Source organism: Psammomys obesus, unplaced genomic scaffold (genome assembly GCF_907164565.1).
Source record: "Psammomys obesus unplaced genomic scaffold, mPsaObe1.curated_primary_1811, whole genome shotgun sequence".
Classification (NCBI taxonomy): Eukaryota; Metazoa; Chordata; class Mammalia; order Rodentia; family Muridae; genus Psammomys; species Psammomys obesus.
This window is the reverse complement of record NW_026592890.1, coordinates 17,352,868-17,370,676: the sequence shown is the minus strand read 5'-3', so window position 1 is coordinate 17,370,676 and position 17,809 is coordinate 17,352,868. Positions and strand designations below refer to the sequence as shown.

The following is a 17,809-nucleotide window of genomic DNA, read 5'->3' as shown; positions in this document are numbered from 1 at the left end:
ATCTGGGCACAGGGGTCTTTTCTGAGACTGACATTCAACCAAGAACCATGTATGGATATAACCTAGAACCTCTGCTCAGATGAAGCCCATAGTAGCTCAGTAACCAATTGGTTTCCCATAGTAAGGGGAACAGGGACTATTTCTGACAGGAACTCAATGACAGGCTCTTTGACCTCCTCACCCCCCAAGGGAGGAACAGTTCTGCTAGGCCACGGAGGAGGACTTTGCAGCCAGTCCTGAAGATACCTGATAAAACAGGGTCAGATGTAAGGGGAGGAGGTCCTCCCCTATGAGTGGACTTGGAAAGGGGCAGGGAGGAGATGAGGGAGGGAGGGTGGGGTTGGGAGGGAATGAGAAAGCGGGATACAGAGTTAATAAAATGTAACTAATAATAAAATAAATAAATTAATTAATTAAAAAAAAGATGGAAATCAGTCTACTTGAAAATCTAGCTCTACCAACCTTGGGAATATATCCAAAGGACACTTCATCTTCCCACAAGCATTCTCAACCATGTTCATTGCTGCTTTATTCACATTACCCCGAATTTTAAAATACCCTACATGTCCTTCAACATTGGACACAGAAAATGTGATATGTTTACACAATGGAGTGATTTATTCAAATATAAATAAAATGGCATCATAGAATTTGCAGGAAAATTGATGGAACTAGAAAAACTCATCCTGAATGCGGAAATCCAGACCTAGAAAAAAAAAAGGTACATCATTTACACGTACCTATTACCTATTTAATAAATGACAACGGAGCTATCATCTGTTATCCCAGAGAGGTTGGGTATAGAGAAAGGGATTGGGAAGACCCATGCATCCCTATGGGAGAGGGAAAATAGAAGAGATTTTATTGGTGGACTGGGGCTTGAAAATGCCAGTTCAGAAGATTAGGTGGGAAGAGGGAAAGAAGATGGGATTGAAGGGGTTAATGTGGTAATAGGCATCTAAAACTGAGGAGGATTTCAAGTGTGGTAATGGAATCTAGTGCAGTGGAAACTTCCTAAAATATAGAAAGGGATCTTAATGACATCTCCAAATAATAAGGAAGACAAGTCCCAAGCAAACATAATTCTTGCTTAATTATTTATAGGTGAGTAAATGAATGAGGGAAATTCATCAAGATGAAGCCTAAATTTTTGCCATTTAATATTTCCTTAAAATATATTCATTACTGGGTCTGGTACTATATATCTGTAATGTCAACTACACAGAGGCTATATATATATGAAAGATGAGAAGCAAAAGGCTTACCTGTATTATTTTATATTCATGTGCTGTTTTGTTCAAGCTTTATTATCATCACCATATACTTGCTACTTTCCTAGGCTATATTTGTATCCTGTTTTATTTCATTAACTTATTATTCGTGATGATTTACTATGTGTGTGCCTTTTTTCCAACATTTCCACCCCTATCTCCTGACACCTATCTCCTCCCATCCCAACTTCCCTCTCAAATTCATGAACTCTTCTTTTTAATTATTATTGTTATGTACATGTATGCATGCACATACTCACATACAAACACCTGAATACCATGCTATATTTGATATATATCTTACAGCATAGAAGTATTCTTGATAAATATTTGGTTTACTTTCAATTTCTCAGAAACGTTTAAATTCTTAATAAAATTTTCCATAACTGTTCTGTCTTTGTATATAAATTAGTGTTTATAATTGCTTTAAAATGTTTTATCTCAATAAGTAGATTATTTAATTTTATATGTTGACACTTTTCTTAGAATAATGTCCCTTCGTTTTGTAACTTGCATTGATGCTTTATATCTAAGGAATACTTCCAGTTTTTCAAATATGCATAATTGTTCTTCTCATCTGTAATAGGCATGTATCATTTGTTTTAAAGATATTTGTCAGCTCTGTTTTAAGCAGTATTACTGGACACACTTTTTTCTTCTATATGGAATTCTAGTAATCAGATGTATGGACAAGATTACCAGAAATATCTTTGAGCAGGAATAACCTGACTATTCCCAGATAGGCCTTGAAATATGAGTTGTTGTTTTTTTAATTTAATTTTATTTTTTATTATTAGTTACATTTTATTAACTCTGTATCCCAGGTGTATCCCACTCCTTTATTCACTCCCAATCCCATCCTCCCTCCCTCATCTCCTCCCTGCCCCTTTCCAAGTCCAGTGACTGGGGAGGACCTCCACCCCTTTCATCTGACCCTGTTTTATCAGGTATCTCCAGAGTCCTCCTCTGTGGCCTAGCACGACTGCTCCTCCCTTTATTTAAACATGAGACAATTTTTCAATTAAAGTACCCACTAAAAATGACACATTGGAATCTAAAAAATTTTTCTTTACACAATGACATTGAAATTTTCTAACAGAAAAACTCACTGCATATTTATATTTTAAAACTCATCATTTTTAATCACAAAATTATAGAGTTGTGGTATAGCAATAGGATAGAATTCTTGCCTACATACAGCACATCCTTGTCCCTGGACTTGAAACTCAGTACTTGAGTACATGCATGCTTATACACACAGAAATGCACATCCAAATAAAAATATTATCTTTATTACATGCACAGTTTGATATAGTATGAGGTAAATTTATCAGTCTTGAACAAAACTTTAGCAATAGCTCCCCAAGGAAGGTCTAAAAGATGTAATGAGAAACTATTCCAGGTGTTCTGTTTTGAGTCTCAGCATAGTGTGGATTCTCCCTCAAAAAGAAAATGCTTAAGCAACTTTTCTAAGTAACAAACTGTGCCCAAAGACATGACTGATAAGCTATAGTTTTCCTGTCTATATTAACTATTCGTCTTTAGAGAAAGGTTATTCATGACTGTACTTCTGAGAGAATTGAGAAGTAAAAGGTTGAAAGGATTAGTTTGTAGAATGTACTGGCTTAAAAGATAGCTATTCTTTTTATTTGTTAGAATACACACTGGTGAAATGTTAACTTTTCTATTAACTTAAAAAATTCTTTTCAATAAAGCTCAAAGCAAGGTTTCTGAACTCAATAAGGTAAACAAAAATGAACATAGGAATTTTATATTTATTTATTTTTCTTTTCATTATTTATTATTATTATTTTTTACAATTTATTTACTTTGTATTCCAGCTGTAGCCTCCTTCTTCATCCCCTCCCCACCCCAATCTCCTTCTGTCTTCTCCCATGACCTTCCCCAAGTCCACTGATAGGAGAGGCCCTCCGCCCTTTCCATCTGACCCTAGCCTATTAGGTCTCATCAGAACTGGCTGCATCCTCTTCCTCTGTGGCCTGCTAAGGCTGCCCCCTTCCCCTGCTTAAGGGAAGGTGATCAAAGAGCCAGCCACCAAGTTCATGTCAGAGACAGTCCCTCTTCCCATTACTAGGGAACTCACTTGGACACTGAGCTGTCATGACAGCCTACATCTGTGCAGAGGTTCTAAGTTATCTCCATGCATGGTGCCTGGTTGGAGTATCAGTCTCAGAAAAGACCCCAGGGCCCAGAGTTTTTGGTTCTGTTGCTCTCCTTGTGGGGCTCCTTTCCCCTCCAGGAATTTCTATCTCCCCATTCTTTCATAAGATTCCCTGCACTCTGTCCAAAGTTTGACTATGAGCCTCAGAATATGTTTTGATATCCATCTGGGTAGAGTCTTTCAGAGGCCCTCTGTGGCAGGTTCCTAACTTGTTTCCTGTTTTCTCTCTCTTCTGATGTCTATCCTGTTTGCCTTTCTGAATAAGAATTGAACATATTACCCAGTGATCTCCTTCTTGTTTAGCTTCTTTAGGAGTATAGATTTAGTATGATTATCTTAGATTATGTGTCTAATAACCACTTATGAGTGAGTATATATCAAGTGTGTCTTTCTGCCTGTGGGGTTCCAGTTATCCAACTAAAAAGTGGGTGCATAGCTAAACAGAGAATTCTCAATAGAGGACTATTGAATGGCAGAGAAACACTTAACGAAATGCTCAAAGTCCTTAGTCATCAGGGAAATGCAAATCAAAACAACCCTGAGGTTTCTCCTTACACATATCAGAATGAATAAGATCAAACACAAGTGACAACACATGCTGGAGAGGATGTGTAGAAAGGGGAACCCTCCTCCCTTGCTGGTGGGAACATAAACTTGTCCAACCACTTTGGTATTCAATCTGGTGCTTTTTTCAGAAAATCAGGAATAGTGCTACCTCAAGATCCAGCTATACCACTCCTAAGCCTATATCCAAAATATGCTCAAGTATAAAACAAGCACATTTGCTCAACCATGTTTGTAGCAGCTTTATTTGTAATAGCCAGAATCTGGAAATAACCCAGAACTCCCTCAAAGGAGGAATGTATACAAAAATTGTGGTACATTTATACTACGGAATACTCCTCAGCTCTATAAGAAAACATGAAACTTGCAGGGATTCTATATTTCTAATGCTGTAATTTTATTACATGCTGTTGATAAGTCATAGACTTTGTTAGCTTCCTTTTAGCCCTCTCAATCTTTGAATGTTTAAAAAAATTTGAAGTTTCTTGAAACATTTCCAATAATCATTGATTTCAAAATTTGGTAGTTGTGTATTTCTTTTGGAGTCTGAGTTAAAATAGTCATTAGCCCCTGATTTTACCAAGATAGACAGGAACTGTTTCACACGAGGCATGTGCTGCTGAGCAGTGTGCATTCAGCATGGAAGAGAATGGGCTATTTTCATACATATATCAAATAGAATGTAAGCACAGTGAAAAGAAAATGGGATGAATTCACCATTTGAGAACTAGAGTGCCACTTTGAAAACAGTAATTCAATAAATGTATAATTTTCTTTATGAATAGGATTAGCTATATAAACTTTTATTTTTTCCATTTAGGATTGTCATTTTTGTCTAGGGCAAATATAACTATACGCTAAATTAGAAAGTTAAGAGCTTGATGGTGACTTTATGTTTTTCGAGTAAAATATGAATGACGAATTGTCTTCTCAAAAAAATGTCATTTTCCAAGGATATACGTACTTCAAATTTAGTTGGATTTGAAATCTACTATTTAAAATTTAGTTAAATTTATTTAAAATTTATTATGAAAGATAATTTTAAGTTATCCTTGTTATTTGATGAGCCACATAAATTTTCTTGGTTGAAACAAGAAATTGTCTGTCTGCAAATGACAAAATTCTACTTGCTTTTATACATAAACATTATCTAAAGAATGTTTTTTTAAACTACTTTATAAAATGATGGGTTTAAATTATTAAGTAATGTAATAAATATAAATAAAGCAACATGAATATAGCCATGTAGTTTTGGGTCAAGACACATAATTATTTCTAAATAAGAGACAAATTTAAATGTTTATTATATGCAAATAATTGCATGAGGCTTAATGTATTCTAGGATGCAAACACAGTTTTGAGAATGTGAAGGTCACTGTACAATATTGCCATTAACAATAATTTCCTACTGGAAGGCAATAAAAATCACTTCATGAGAAAGTTAGGGGTCATTGCTGTAATGCGGACTGAGATATGTGTACCAAATACTATCAGGCAAGGGAGATAAAACTTCTGTGCATCATATATCGGTAACTCTATTAAAGAAAAAATTCTCATTTATCTAATGTAGAAATTCATGTGCAGATAAATTTTGCAGACTGTAAATCCTATTCAGCTATCTTTTACTTAAGCCATTAATAAAAACAGAATTCTCTAAGCAAGTGAAAATTCAACAGTAAAAAATTACTATAGAAATTAACAATTTTCTATAAGAGAAGTAAAGCCTATTAAAGTTCTTCATGAAACAGTTTAAAACTGCAGAGAACCTCAAATGTGTACATCTGCAAACTCAGGAAGGCAGTTTCATTGCCACTGTTACAGTTTCTCTATGTTATAGAATGCCTGAGCTTTAGCCACAGGTCTATGGATTGCAGATATAAGTGCTCTTGTGGATATAGCCACAAATAGTAGCTACTGAGAAATTAAAAAAGAGTAACATTGAAATAAAGTTTCAATTAAAAGTTTAGCCTGACAGGGCCTGGAGAAATGAATCAATAGTTAAGAGCACTTGCTTTATTTCTAGAGGACTCACGGTTGGGCGCCTGCCCTCATATCAGATAGCTCATAACCTCCTGTTTCTCCGGCTTAACAGTATCTTGACAGCCTATTCTGATATTTTGTAGAATCACTCACACATTCATACACATGCATAAAAATAAAATAAATCATTTGTAAGTTTAACATGTCACTTAAATTTAATGACTTCTTTATTTTTGTTTATAATTATATCATTTCCCCTCCCTTTTATTCTTTAAAAAATGATTTTTAAGGTGAAAATATGACATAAAGTGATTGATTTACGAATATCTAAAATATTTATGTATTTTATTATGCTTATATCATAAAATCATTAAATGATTGTATTTATATGGTAAATAATCATTTACAAATTCTTACTTTTATAAACTTTGGAAAAGTTCTATTATATATTTACTTTTAACTATCTCATATTTTTAAGACCTTCCCTAAAACAACACAAAGTAGAAATTGACTTTATTAATGAAACAATGATTAACTTTTAATTTTTCATATTGCCAAACATTTACATACCCTGTCATACTATAACTGACCCAATAAATGTCTTGTTTATGCCTTTTTTGTTTTTCAAAATCAGTATAATATTAATATACAAATTTAATTGTAATGAGATACAGTTAAGAAGATATATTCAGTTTTAAAAGTATATATCATAAAGTTAGAGAGTAGGAATAATACTTTAGATGGGTAATAATAATAATAGATGGATAGATAAAATAATCATGAAGGTGTCAAGATAGAAAATTTGATGTTGGAGAAAAATACAGCTTATATTTAGCTTGCACCCCAAATTACAAGCAAATATTATCTTTCTTAATAACAAATAAAGGATAATAAGTAATGGCTAACATTTCATTCTTGGAGAACACATGATGTTATTATCATATAAAATATATTAATAAAAACATTCACATAGTGGGACTAAGTGATTGTATTATTTGATTATTGCCTCTGACAATAGATTTTGATCTGGTACAAATGACTATGTTCCTAAGAGTGGAAACTAATTTGTTCAGTTTACAACAGAAGGACATTTTTTTGCTTGTAGTATGATCACCTCCATCAAAACTTTCTTTTTGTAAAGCTTTCCAACTCTTTCTTATGGAAATACAATCCTTTCAAATAATATTCCAAATATATTTTAAATAAATTTATATCTTTTTAACCCATTAGACATGTTTTCTTCATCTGAAGCTGGTCTTTTCAAGCTCACAACAACACTTCAAGGAACAATGCAAAATTACCACTAAACTATTTCTAGTTGTTCATAATATTCTAATTTCATTTTCACCTACGATTAAGATAAACAAATGGTGGTGGTCTAAGTGAGTGTCTGCATGTAGAAGAATGCAAATAGATCCATATCTATCATCCTGCATAAAACTCAATTCCAAGTAGATTAAAGAAACTAGATACAGTAAATATATTGGAAGAAAATTTGCAGAATAGTTTTAATCTCATTGGCACAGGAGATAAAGTCCTGAACAGAACACCAAGAGCTCAGCAACTAAGACCAAAAATTAATAAATGGGATCTCATGAAGCTGAAAAGATTCTGTAAGCTCATGCTTTTAGGGAACTCAGTGAGAACACTCCTCCATTGCTGGTGGGAGTGCAAATTTCTACAAGCACTTTGGATATCAATTTGGCTCTTTTTCTGAAACTCATGAAAAATTCTACCTCAAGACCCAGCTATACCACTCCTTGGCATATACCCAAAAGATGCTTCACCATACTGCAAGGACACTAGATCAACTATGTTCATAGCGACTTTATCTGTAATAGCGAGAAACCGGGAACCACCTAGATGTCCTTCAACCAAAGAATGAATAAAGACAATAGGATACATTTACACAATAGAATATTACTCAGCTATTAAAAACAATGACATCATAAATTTTTCAGGCAAATGGATGGAACTAGAAAAGATCATCCTGAGTGAAAACCAGACCCAGAACAACAAACATGGTATGTATTCACTTATAGGTGGATGTTAGTTATAAACTACAGGATAACCATGTTCTAATCCACAGACCCAAAAAAAGTAACAAGGAGGGCACAAAGGAGGATGCTTGAATCTCACTCAAAATGGGAAAAAATTAAATAAATTAGACTTAGGTTGGATCGACAGAGGGAACTGGATGGGAGATGGGGTACGGAGGGGAATGGGATGGTTCAATTTGGGGAGGGAGTAAGAACTGGAAAAGAAAACTAGAATTAGTGGGGAGACTGGCATCTTTAAGACAAGCTAGAAACCTTAGACAATGAAGCTGGCAGGAATCTATGAGAGTGACTTAGCTAAGACGCCTGTCAGTAGGGGATATAAAACTTAAAACGGCCACCTCCTGTAACCAGGCAAGACTTCTAATGTAGGGATGGAGGCACTACCCAGCCACACGCACAAAAAAAATCAACTCACAATTTTCCTGCCTGTAAACTATTAACACTATTAATGATATTCTGCTATGCTTGCACACAGGAGGTTAGCATAACTCTCATCTAAGAGGATTCACCCAACAACTTATCCCCACAGCTGAACATTAGGCAGAGCTCAAGGAACCTTGTGAACAAGGAAGAGGTAGGAGTTGAGGAGCCAGAAAAGTCAAGGAAACCACAGGAAAACCTACAGAATCAACTGACCTGGGGCCATGGGGCTCAGGCTGAATCACCAACCAGAGAGCATGCATGGGACAGACCTAGACCCCTTACACAAATGTGATAGATTTATAGCTTGGTCTTCTGTAAGACCCTAACAGTAGCAGCAGATGCTGGCTCTGAATCTGTTTCCTGCCTCTGGATCCCTTTCCCCTAACTGGGCTGCCTTATCTCGATAGAAGAAGATGCACCTAAAACTCTACAACTTGACATGTCAAGGCAGATTGATATCCATGGGAGGAAACATGGAGGGAGTATGTTAGAAGGGGAGGCGAGAGGGAGAAACTTAGAGGCGAGGAGGGAAGCTCCAATTGGGATACAATGTAAAAAGAATACATTAATTCATACAAAAAGAAGTTTGTGGGTTTTTTTCCTAGTAAATTTTGTAATTTGGCTGTTACTTCAGAAGTTCTTAAAATGTATTAGTTACCTTGCTCTTTGTTATAATCCATAACTACACAATTAGTAAGTTTAAGAATCAATGGGTTACTGTTGGCTCACATTTCAATTCCGTAGGTCATGGTGCGAAGACTTGGCAATAGGAGCATGAGATGCCTAGCCGCATTGCATCTAGTTAGGATGCAAATAGCATGGTTGTGTTTCAGCCTGCTCTCTCCTCTTTTCATTAGGCTGGGAATGTAGCCCGAGGTATAGTGATGCCTACATTTATCATAAGTCTTCTTGTCAAAACTTTCCTGGAAATAACGTAAAAAGTCTTTCTCAGAAGTTTGAGTTTTTGTTGTTGTTGCTGGTGATAGTGGTGTTTTTTTTTTGGGGGGGGGTGGAGAGTATTGTTTTTGTTTGTTTATTTGTTTCCCCAAAAGTGACTCTAGACCCTCTCAAGTTGACATCACAAGTTTAAACTGATAATCTCATAACATAAAAATCTTTCTGGGTTGGGGATTTGTCTCATTTGGCAGATGCTTGAGTAACATTTGTCAGCCTCAGGTGTGATCCACAGAACCACATAAGTTGAGCATGATAATACATGATTTTAAGCACGCAGAACTAGAAGACGGAAAAATTAGAAGTTCAGCATTATTCTGCCAGTCTACCATACATAAGACATGTCTCAAATAAAGAGAGAAAGAGAGAGAAAAAGAAAAAAGAAAGAAAAGGAAAAAAGAAAACTTAATTTACTCAGCTCAGCTCTAGAGACTCGATACTCTAAAACCATTCCAAAATTGTTCATGATTCTTAAGGTCTTCTCAAGGCAATCTTTTAACTATGACCTCCTATAAAATAATAAATAAGCTGATAATATATAATCAAACAAAATAAACTTTTCGTTCCAAATAAGATAAATCAAGAGATAGACAGGAAAATCTGTACCAAAACAAGACAGAAATGTAGCAGGAAAAACATCAAATTCTGCAAGAAAATATCTAGCATCTGGGAATCACGAAACTGAAAAACTTCTGTAAAGCAAAGGACACTGTCATCAGAACAAAACTACAGCCTACAGACTGGGAAAGAATCTTCACCAACCCTATATCTGACAGAGGGCTAATATCCAGAATATATAAATAACTCAAGACGTCAAAAAGCAATAAATCAAATAATCCAGTTTAAAAAATGTGGTACAGAGCTAAACAGAGAACTCCAGTTTCTTATAAAACATTCTTCACACTGTTTTAATAAGTGGTACAATCTGAAAATCTTAATAGGAAGAAGTAATTGTTCTTTCATCCAAGTCATTTACTGGTTATGATGTCTGCACATGTGTTTTCAGGACATTATAAAAGAAATGTGCACTTTTCTTCTCTCCTAGGTAGTTTAAGCTATCATTCACATATACTGGTATCAATCAGACTGGAAAAACCATCCTCCTAACTCAACTCCATATGCAATTGCTGAATGAAGGGTGCTGTTCAGTCTTTAAAAGAAAACTACTTGGCAAAATAGAACTTTTAAAGGTCGTATCAAATGATCTTTAAGAAAACATCTAATTGACATATCACAAATACTTACACAGTACAGTAGTCGGAGTTCCTGACCCCCAGATAAAGATCAAGTAAAGTTAGTGCTCCCTTTCCATTCATGTATCCCCTTAATTTACTTTTTGTATATTAACTTAGATCCTCTGCATTACAATGGCCCAGCATGATTTCTTTTAAGCCTAATTGCAAATAGGGAACAATTCCAAGTCATTCTCAGCAGAAAAATGGCAGCCACATTTATCAGTACCTCCAGCATCTTCAGACCTTCACAGACACTAGGCACGAATGTGGTGAACATATATACATGTAGGGAAAATACTTATACACATGAAAGGAAAAAAAAATCTTAAAAAAGTTAAAGAAATCCTATTGCTCTAGCAAGGATTTCATTTTTTTATTAATTACACTTTATTCACTTTGTATCCCCCCATAAGCCCCTCCCTCCTCCACTCCCAATCCCACCTTCCCTCCCCCTTCTTCATGCATGCCCCTCCCCAAGTCCACTGATAGGGGAGGTCCTCCTCTCCTTCCTTCTGAACTTCGTCTATCAGATCTCATCAGGAGTGGCTGCATTGTCATCTTCTGTGGCCTGGTAAGGCTGCTCCCCCCTCAGGGGGAGGTGATCAAAGAACAGGCCAATCAGATTATGTCAGAGGCAGTCCCTGTTCCCATTACTATGGAACCAACTTGGACACTAAACTGCCATGGGCTACCCCTGTTCAGGGGTTCTAGGTTATGTCCATGCATGGTACTTGGTTGGAGTATGAATCTCTGGGAAGACCCCTGTGTTCAAATTTTCTGGTTCTGGTGCTCTCCTTATGGAGTTCCTGTCCTCTCCAGATCTTACTATTTCCCACTTCTTACATAAGATTCCATGCACTCTGCCCAACAGTTGGTCATAAGTCTCAGCATCTGCTTTGATAGTCTGCAGGGCAGAGCCTTTCAGAGGCCCTCTGTGGCAGGTTCCTGACTTGTTTCCTGTTTTCTTCTTCTTCTGGTGTCCATCCTCTTTGCCTTTCAAGAGGGGATTGAGCATTTTAATCAGGGTCCTCTCTCTTGATTAGTTTCTTTAGATGTACAGATTTTAGTAGGTTCATCCTATATTATATGTCTATATGAGTGAGTATATGCTGTGTATGTCTTTCTGCTTCTGGGACAGCTCACTCAGGATGATCAACTGAAGAATGGATGCAGAAATTGTGGTACATCTACACAATGGAATATTACTCAACAATGAAAAATAAGGAAATCATGAAATTTGCAGGTAAATAGTGGGTCCTGGAAAGGATATTCCTGAGTGAGATGTCCCAGAAGCAGAAAGACACACACGGTATATACTCTAGCTAGGATTTCAAGTACTATGTTGAAGAGGTAAAGGAGAGAGTGGACAGCTTCTCCTCTTCCCTGATTTCAGTAGCATTGATTTAATTTTCTTTCCATTTAGTTTGATGTTGGCTATAGGCTTGCTATGTATTGCTTTTACTATGTTTAGGTATGTGCCTTTGATCCCTGATGTCTCCAAAACTTTCAACATGAATGGGTATTGGATTTTCTCAAATGCTTTTTTGGCATCTAAGGAAATTATCTTATTTTTTCTTTAAATTTGTTTATATGGTAGATTACATTGATGGATTTCTGTGTGTTGAACCACCCTGCATGCCTGAGATGAAGCCCACTTGGTTGTGGTGGATGATATCTCTAATGTGTTCTTGGATTCAGTTTGCAAGTATTTTATTGAGTATTTTTGTGTCAATGTTCATAAGCAAGTATTTTATTGAGTATTTTTGTGTCAATGTTCTCCCCTATCAGTGGACTTGGAAAGGAGCAGGGAGGAGATGAGGGAGGGAGAGTGGGGTTGGAAGGGAATGAGGGAGTGGGATACAGCTGGGATACAAAGTTAATAAACTGTAACTAATATTAAAAAATAATAAGTGGATATTAGCCATGGAATTAGCTAAAATCTGTAGTCCTAAAGAAGCTAAACAACAAGAAAGACCCTAGCGAAGAGGTTTAATCCTCATTCAGAAGAGCAAACAGGACAGACATCTGAAGTAGGAGAAGACAGGGAACAAGAGAGGGGCCCTCTGAAAGACTCTGCGCACCAGGGTATTAAAGCAGATGTTGCGATTCATAGCCAATCAAACTTTGGGCAGAGTGCAGGGAATCTTATGGAAGAAGGGAAGGATAGAAAGACATGGAGAGGTCAGGAGCTCCACAAGAAGATCAACAGAGCCAAAAAATATGGGCTCAGGGGGTCCTGCAAAGACTGATGAATCAACCAAGGACCACGCATGAAGAGGACTTAGACTCCCTGTTCAGATGTAGCCCATAGGTAGCTCAGTGTCCATGTGGATTCCCTAATAAGGAGAGCAGGGGCTGTCTCTGACATGGACTTAATGACTGGTTCTTTGATTACCTCCCCCTGGTGAAGTGGGCTAATTAGGCCACAGAAAAAGAGGATCCAAGACAGTCCTGATGAGATCTGATAAGCTAGGGTCAGATAGTAAGGGAGGACTGCCTCCCCCTCTCAGTGGACTAGGGGAAGAACATAGGCAGAACATAGGCGGGAGAAGAGAGAGGGAAGGTAAGACCTGGAAATGAGGCAGGGGGCTACAGCTGGGATACAACAAGAATACATTGTAATAAATAATAAATATAAAGAAAAAATACTTTATTAAATATAAAAAATTAAAGTAATCCTTTGGTCTTAAATCTTAGTTGTCAATTATTCGACTTAATATATTATATTGAAGAATTATATAGAAATTATTTAGAAAGCTAAGGAAATATGAAATATGACTTTAACCAAGTTTTTTTTTTAATTACCAAGTTTCATATAATGAGTAAATATTCAAAATAAAGAGCTTACAGACCTTCTCCAAACCTTCTTCCTTGAGACTGATCACATCCAAATCAAAATCTGTCCGTAAGCCATTGGTTTTGTTAAACGTTATTCTACCTGTGAGGCCTTCCCAGTGAGCCTGAAAAAACAAATACCTATAATTAAAAAGTAAGAAAAAATAAAAGATATCATGATTTTTCTGGGAACACTAGTAAATCAAGCTATATTACCTCTCATAAATTATATTGAAATATCTCTTGAAGTGCATTTTCTTCTGAAATGTGAAGGATTTTTTTTCTCTCATTAATTTCAGTTATATTATAAATGTTATATTTCAGTTATATTATTAATGTTTATAGATATAAGTTTTTTCCTTAGATATATCTAATGATTTTGTTTTATATAGTGAAGATCATTTAACAAAGAAAATAGTAAGGCATAGTATATGAGATATTAAATATATCACTCAGTATTATTCATAACTATAATTAACTAACTGCTTAAATTAATAACAGTAATTAACTTATTACTATGAAAAAAACTGAGTACATAAGAGTTTGTTGTACTTTAGTTAACAATCTTCCTTTATGATAACCAATGTTACATTTCCCTGAAGAATAAAAGAAAAACATATTGTAATTATTTTATATCAGGCTGTAATTCCTGTAAAAGATGTTCTCAGTAAAAGATTAGGTAGGAATATAATTCCTCCAAGGTAAGTAAATGGGTAGATTTTATCTTAAAAACAAAACATTTTCCTGTTTTGTCTGTTATTTATTCAAAGTTATATATTTTTCCCTAAATGGCATTTGGAAAACATAATTACCTGAAAAAAATTGAAGATGCAGTGTACGCATGCAAGTGCATGGTTTGAAATAATGTACAATGCCACAAAGACATGATTTTTTTAAAGAAATAAGGCTAATATTTTAGTAGTGAATGTAAATGAATACCATCACTACACTATTGTCTTTTAGTCACTGTTTGTTTCTTACATACTAGTCTGCAGGCATTTCAAAATAGTTTTCAGCTAACAAATTATAACTGAAGTAAAAACATGTTATACTTGTCTCCAAGAAAATTAAACATTCACTATCTTATTTGGATAGAAAATTATTTTGTCTGAACTTTTTTTAATAGAAAAAAAATATTCGGATCATAAGCAAAATTTATAATAGTTTAATGACAGATAAGAGGATAAGAAAATACCAGAATACACATGTAGAACAGCAAGATGAAATTAGGTAGAGAACAGTAAAAATATAATAGGCAAAACACAGCAAGTAATAAAAATTCTTGAACATACTCAATTTTAAACTTCCTAGCAACCAGAGCAGAAAAAAAAAATATGATGACATTGTAACACGCAGGGTTCATATTTGGAGACATACACGCTGCTTGGGATAAACAGCTTTTCCTGGTACTGAGACCTCAGAACATTTCTTCTGTTGGTCCCCTTAAGGGGAATACTGAGATTTAGTGGACAAGGCTCTCGATTACACCCCACAATAAATACAGTAGGGAATGTCATATAATGTTTCTTTCAGGGCTAGCTGACACGCATCACAGTCGTAGTGCTCAAATGCTGAGTTCAGGAAAATCAATTCTTTAACCACTGAGACCTATGATCTATGTACAGAGCTCTGAAAGTGGAGAGCGCTTTAAAACGATGCTAATGTACAGTGTGAAGCAACTAATAAAGACTGTATTCTTCAGGGAAAATCAGTGCACCTAAGTGAGTTAAATAAAATTTAGACAATGGAAATTGTTTACCAATACTGTGAGAATCCTATTCTTATTTGTATTTTTTATTCCCTGATGAATAATTCATTTATAAAATAGATTGTTAATATTGATGCAATGATGAAAAATCATAAGCATACCAGTGCCTGTAATTGTCTTAATAGCTAAGACAACAGTTCATTTAAGCGTTTGTCCATGAGGAATGCACTAAGGAAACAAAGGACTTCCCTTAATAAGGAAAGAATAAAAATGAAAAAAAAAAATGTGTGTTGCCTGTGTGTGCAAATGTAGAATTTTCCACTTGTTTTTCCTACTTCAGACTTAGTCATAATCAGATGGGAAATAATACATGATCATAAGCATGACTACATTACACAGTGTGAAGTTATTTTTGTGCTTTGTGAATCCAGATATCATTTTTATTTTGTGTTTCAAAGTGATAGGAATTGAACTTGGGCATCATATATGCTCATGAAGCAGACAACCACTGAATTACATTCCTAGCTCTGATATATTCATTTTTAGCATGAATAATTACTATAAGTAATATAATTGTATATTTTGTTTCAGGTAGTTTCACACATGAAAAAGCAATGCTTCATATTTTAGTTTTAAATTTATTGAAGCCTAAATAGCATTCAAGTTGAAACACACTTTATATTTATTGCTTAAATTCAATTCCTTAGACACCTATACCTCTACTTAAAACATCAGAGAGATACATTTTTAAACATAAGTGTAATATGAATCAAACATTCAACGGGTCATAGGTTTCATATGTTTAGTTCATCATAGATATGTTGATGGATATTGAACTGATTTATGAGCAAAATAACACTTTTACTTGGGCTATTGTATCTTGACTTGTCTTGCTTGGCTCTTGTCTCTTGGAGGCCTGCTTTTTCCTCAAGAGGAAATAGAGGGGAAGTGGATGTGAGGATGGGAGCTGGAGGGATCTGGGAGGAGTGGGGAAAGGCAAAACTGGATATATTGTATGAGAGAAGAATCTGTTTTCAAGAAATGGAGGAGGAAATGAAGTCTCAGTTAAAAAATAAAACTGAGGGCTAGGAGAACTGCAATGACCTGACCCAGAGTCCTTTCTCTACTTACCTCTTTAATCAGACTCATGAAGCGGGTCCCAAAGCGCCAGGGTTTGTGTCGATTACACTGCAAGGAGCTGACTGTCATCTGTGGAAACTGCTGAACAGCCACAGACACGACATGCACTGCATCATACATCAGAGCAGCATCCGTCTGAAAGCCCAGAGAAAGGACATAAATGTTCACAAAATCGTGCAACAGGGGTAGGCAGCATGAAGAGAAGAATGGGCTAAGGAAAATACCATTTTCCAGTTTTTCTTTGTATTAGAGAAAACAATTTCCTCTACATTTCAGATACGACATTATGGTCATATTACTATAACTCATGTAGAACTGTTAACCCATGTGGCTTTTCTTTTTTAAATCAATCAATAGCCAAGTTAGACAGGCCCTGTATTGCCTTTTTAGCTGGAAATACATGAAGATGCTATTTATTTCTCTTCTCACTCTCCCTGGATCTATTTTACTCTGTCTCACCACATACACAAGAAGTACACTGGATGAAAATGTGACATTTAGAATGATTATATATCTCACATATTATTCATAGAAGTAAACAATTCTCCTTTGCAGGGAGAAGAAAAGAGATTTTAAAGCAGGGTTACTCAGAAAAGCTTAAAGATATAAGCCCAGATATTTTCAGCTCTATTTTGAAATATCCATTCTCAGTCCTGAGGCGTCATTCCACCGACTGAATCTCAGTGTATGTGTTAATCCCTTTTCAAGAAACTAAGCTTAATCTCTTATGCTGTTTTCTTCACTCAAAATTTCCATATCAATATAAGTTCATTTGGCTTCCCAAGTAAAATGAATATGAATTCTACTGTTCTGCACCTGCTCAAGTGACCAGCCACTTTGTGAGTCAATGACAAAAATAATGTTTATAACTCATAACAAACAAGAGCTTTAGACTGTCAAGCTCTATGCTAAGAAGACCCTCTCACTGCATTTTGGGATCATGCCTGATATTATATCTACAGGATAGGGACACACTGTCAGGGCTAGTAGCAGTGAACTTTGAGCCATCTGTCTGGAATGCTTTAGAATAAAAGCTTCTATTTCTTTCTTTTTTTTTTTTTTTTTTTTTCTGATGCACACAATTAGTGGGCTGTGAAATGAATTCCAAACTGAATAGGAACCCTGTAGATCATATTGTTTGCCACAATTCAAAACAGAATGAGGAGACTCTATTTTTCCATTCAAATGGATCCTAAAAGCTTTACCAGATGAACTGGAAGTCTGAGGAAACAGCACACTGCAATACCAGAACACAGGAGCAGTCATTTTGTCCTTCATAAGTCTTTGAGAAATGTAAAGTTATAACCACAAACTCATTTTATAAATGACAGATGGCTAATTTTGTATACCTTACTGGCTCAATGGTGGAAACCAGAGGAGTGAATTTGATACAGGTATCCAATATGAGCCTGACAATTACACTATTTGGTTTGGATCTAAGCTAACATCTGAAGAAT

The 17,809-nt window shown here is 35.5% G+C and overlaps 1 protein-coding gene across 1 annotated transcript in view; it reads right to left on the bottom strand.

Annotated features, from left to right (window-relative positions):
* Grik2 (glutamate ionotropic receptor kainate type subunit 2) overlaps positions 1 to 17,809 on the bottom strand; it is a 510,250-nt gene that overhangs the window by 102,386 nt on the left and 390,055 nt on the right. The window contains exons 8-9 of the mRNA XM_055615949.1: positions 16,344 to 16,487; positions 13,522 to 13,629 (exon numbers count right to left, since the gene is read on the bottom strand). Of these exons, the coding sequence (XP_055471924.1) occupies positions 13,522 to 13,629; positions 16,344 to 16,487 (252 nt within the window). The remainder of the gene's footprint in view (positions 1 to 13,521; positions 13,630 to 16,343; positions 16,488 to 17,809) is intronic.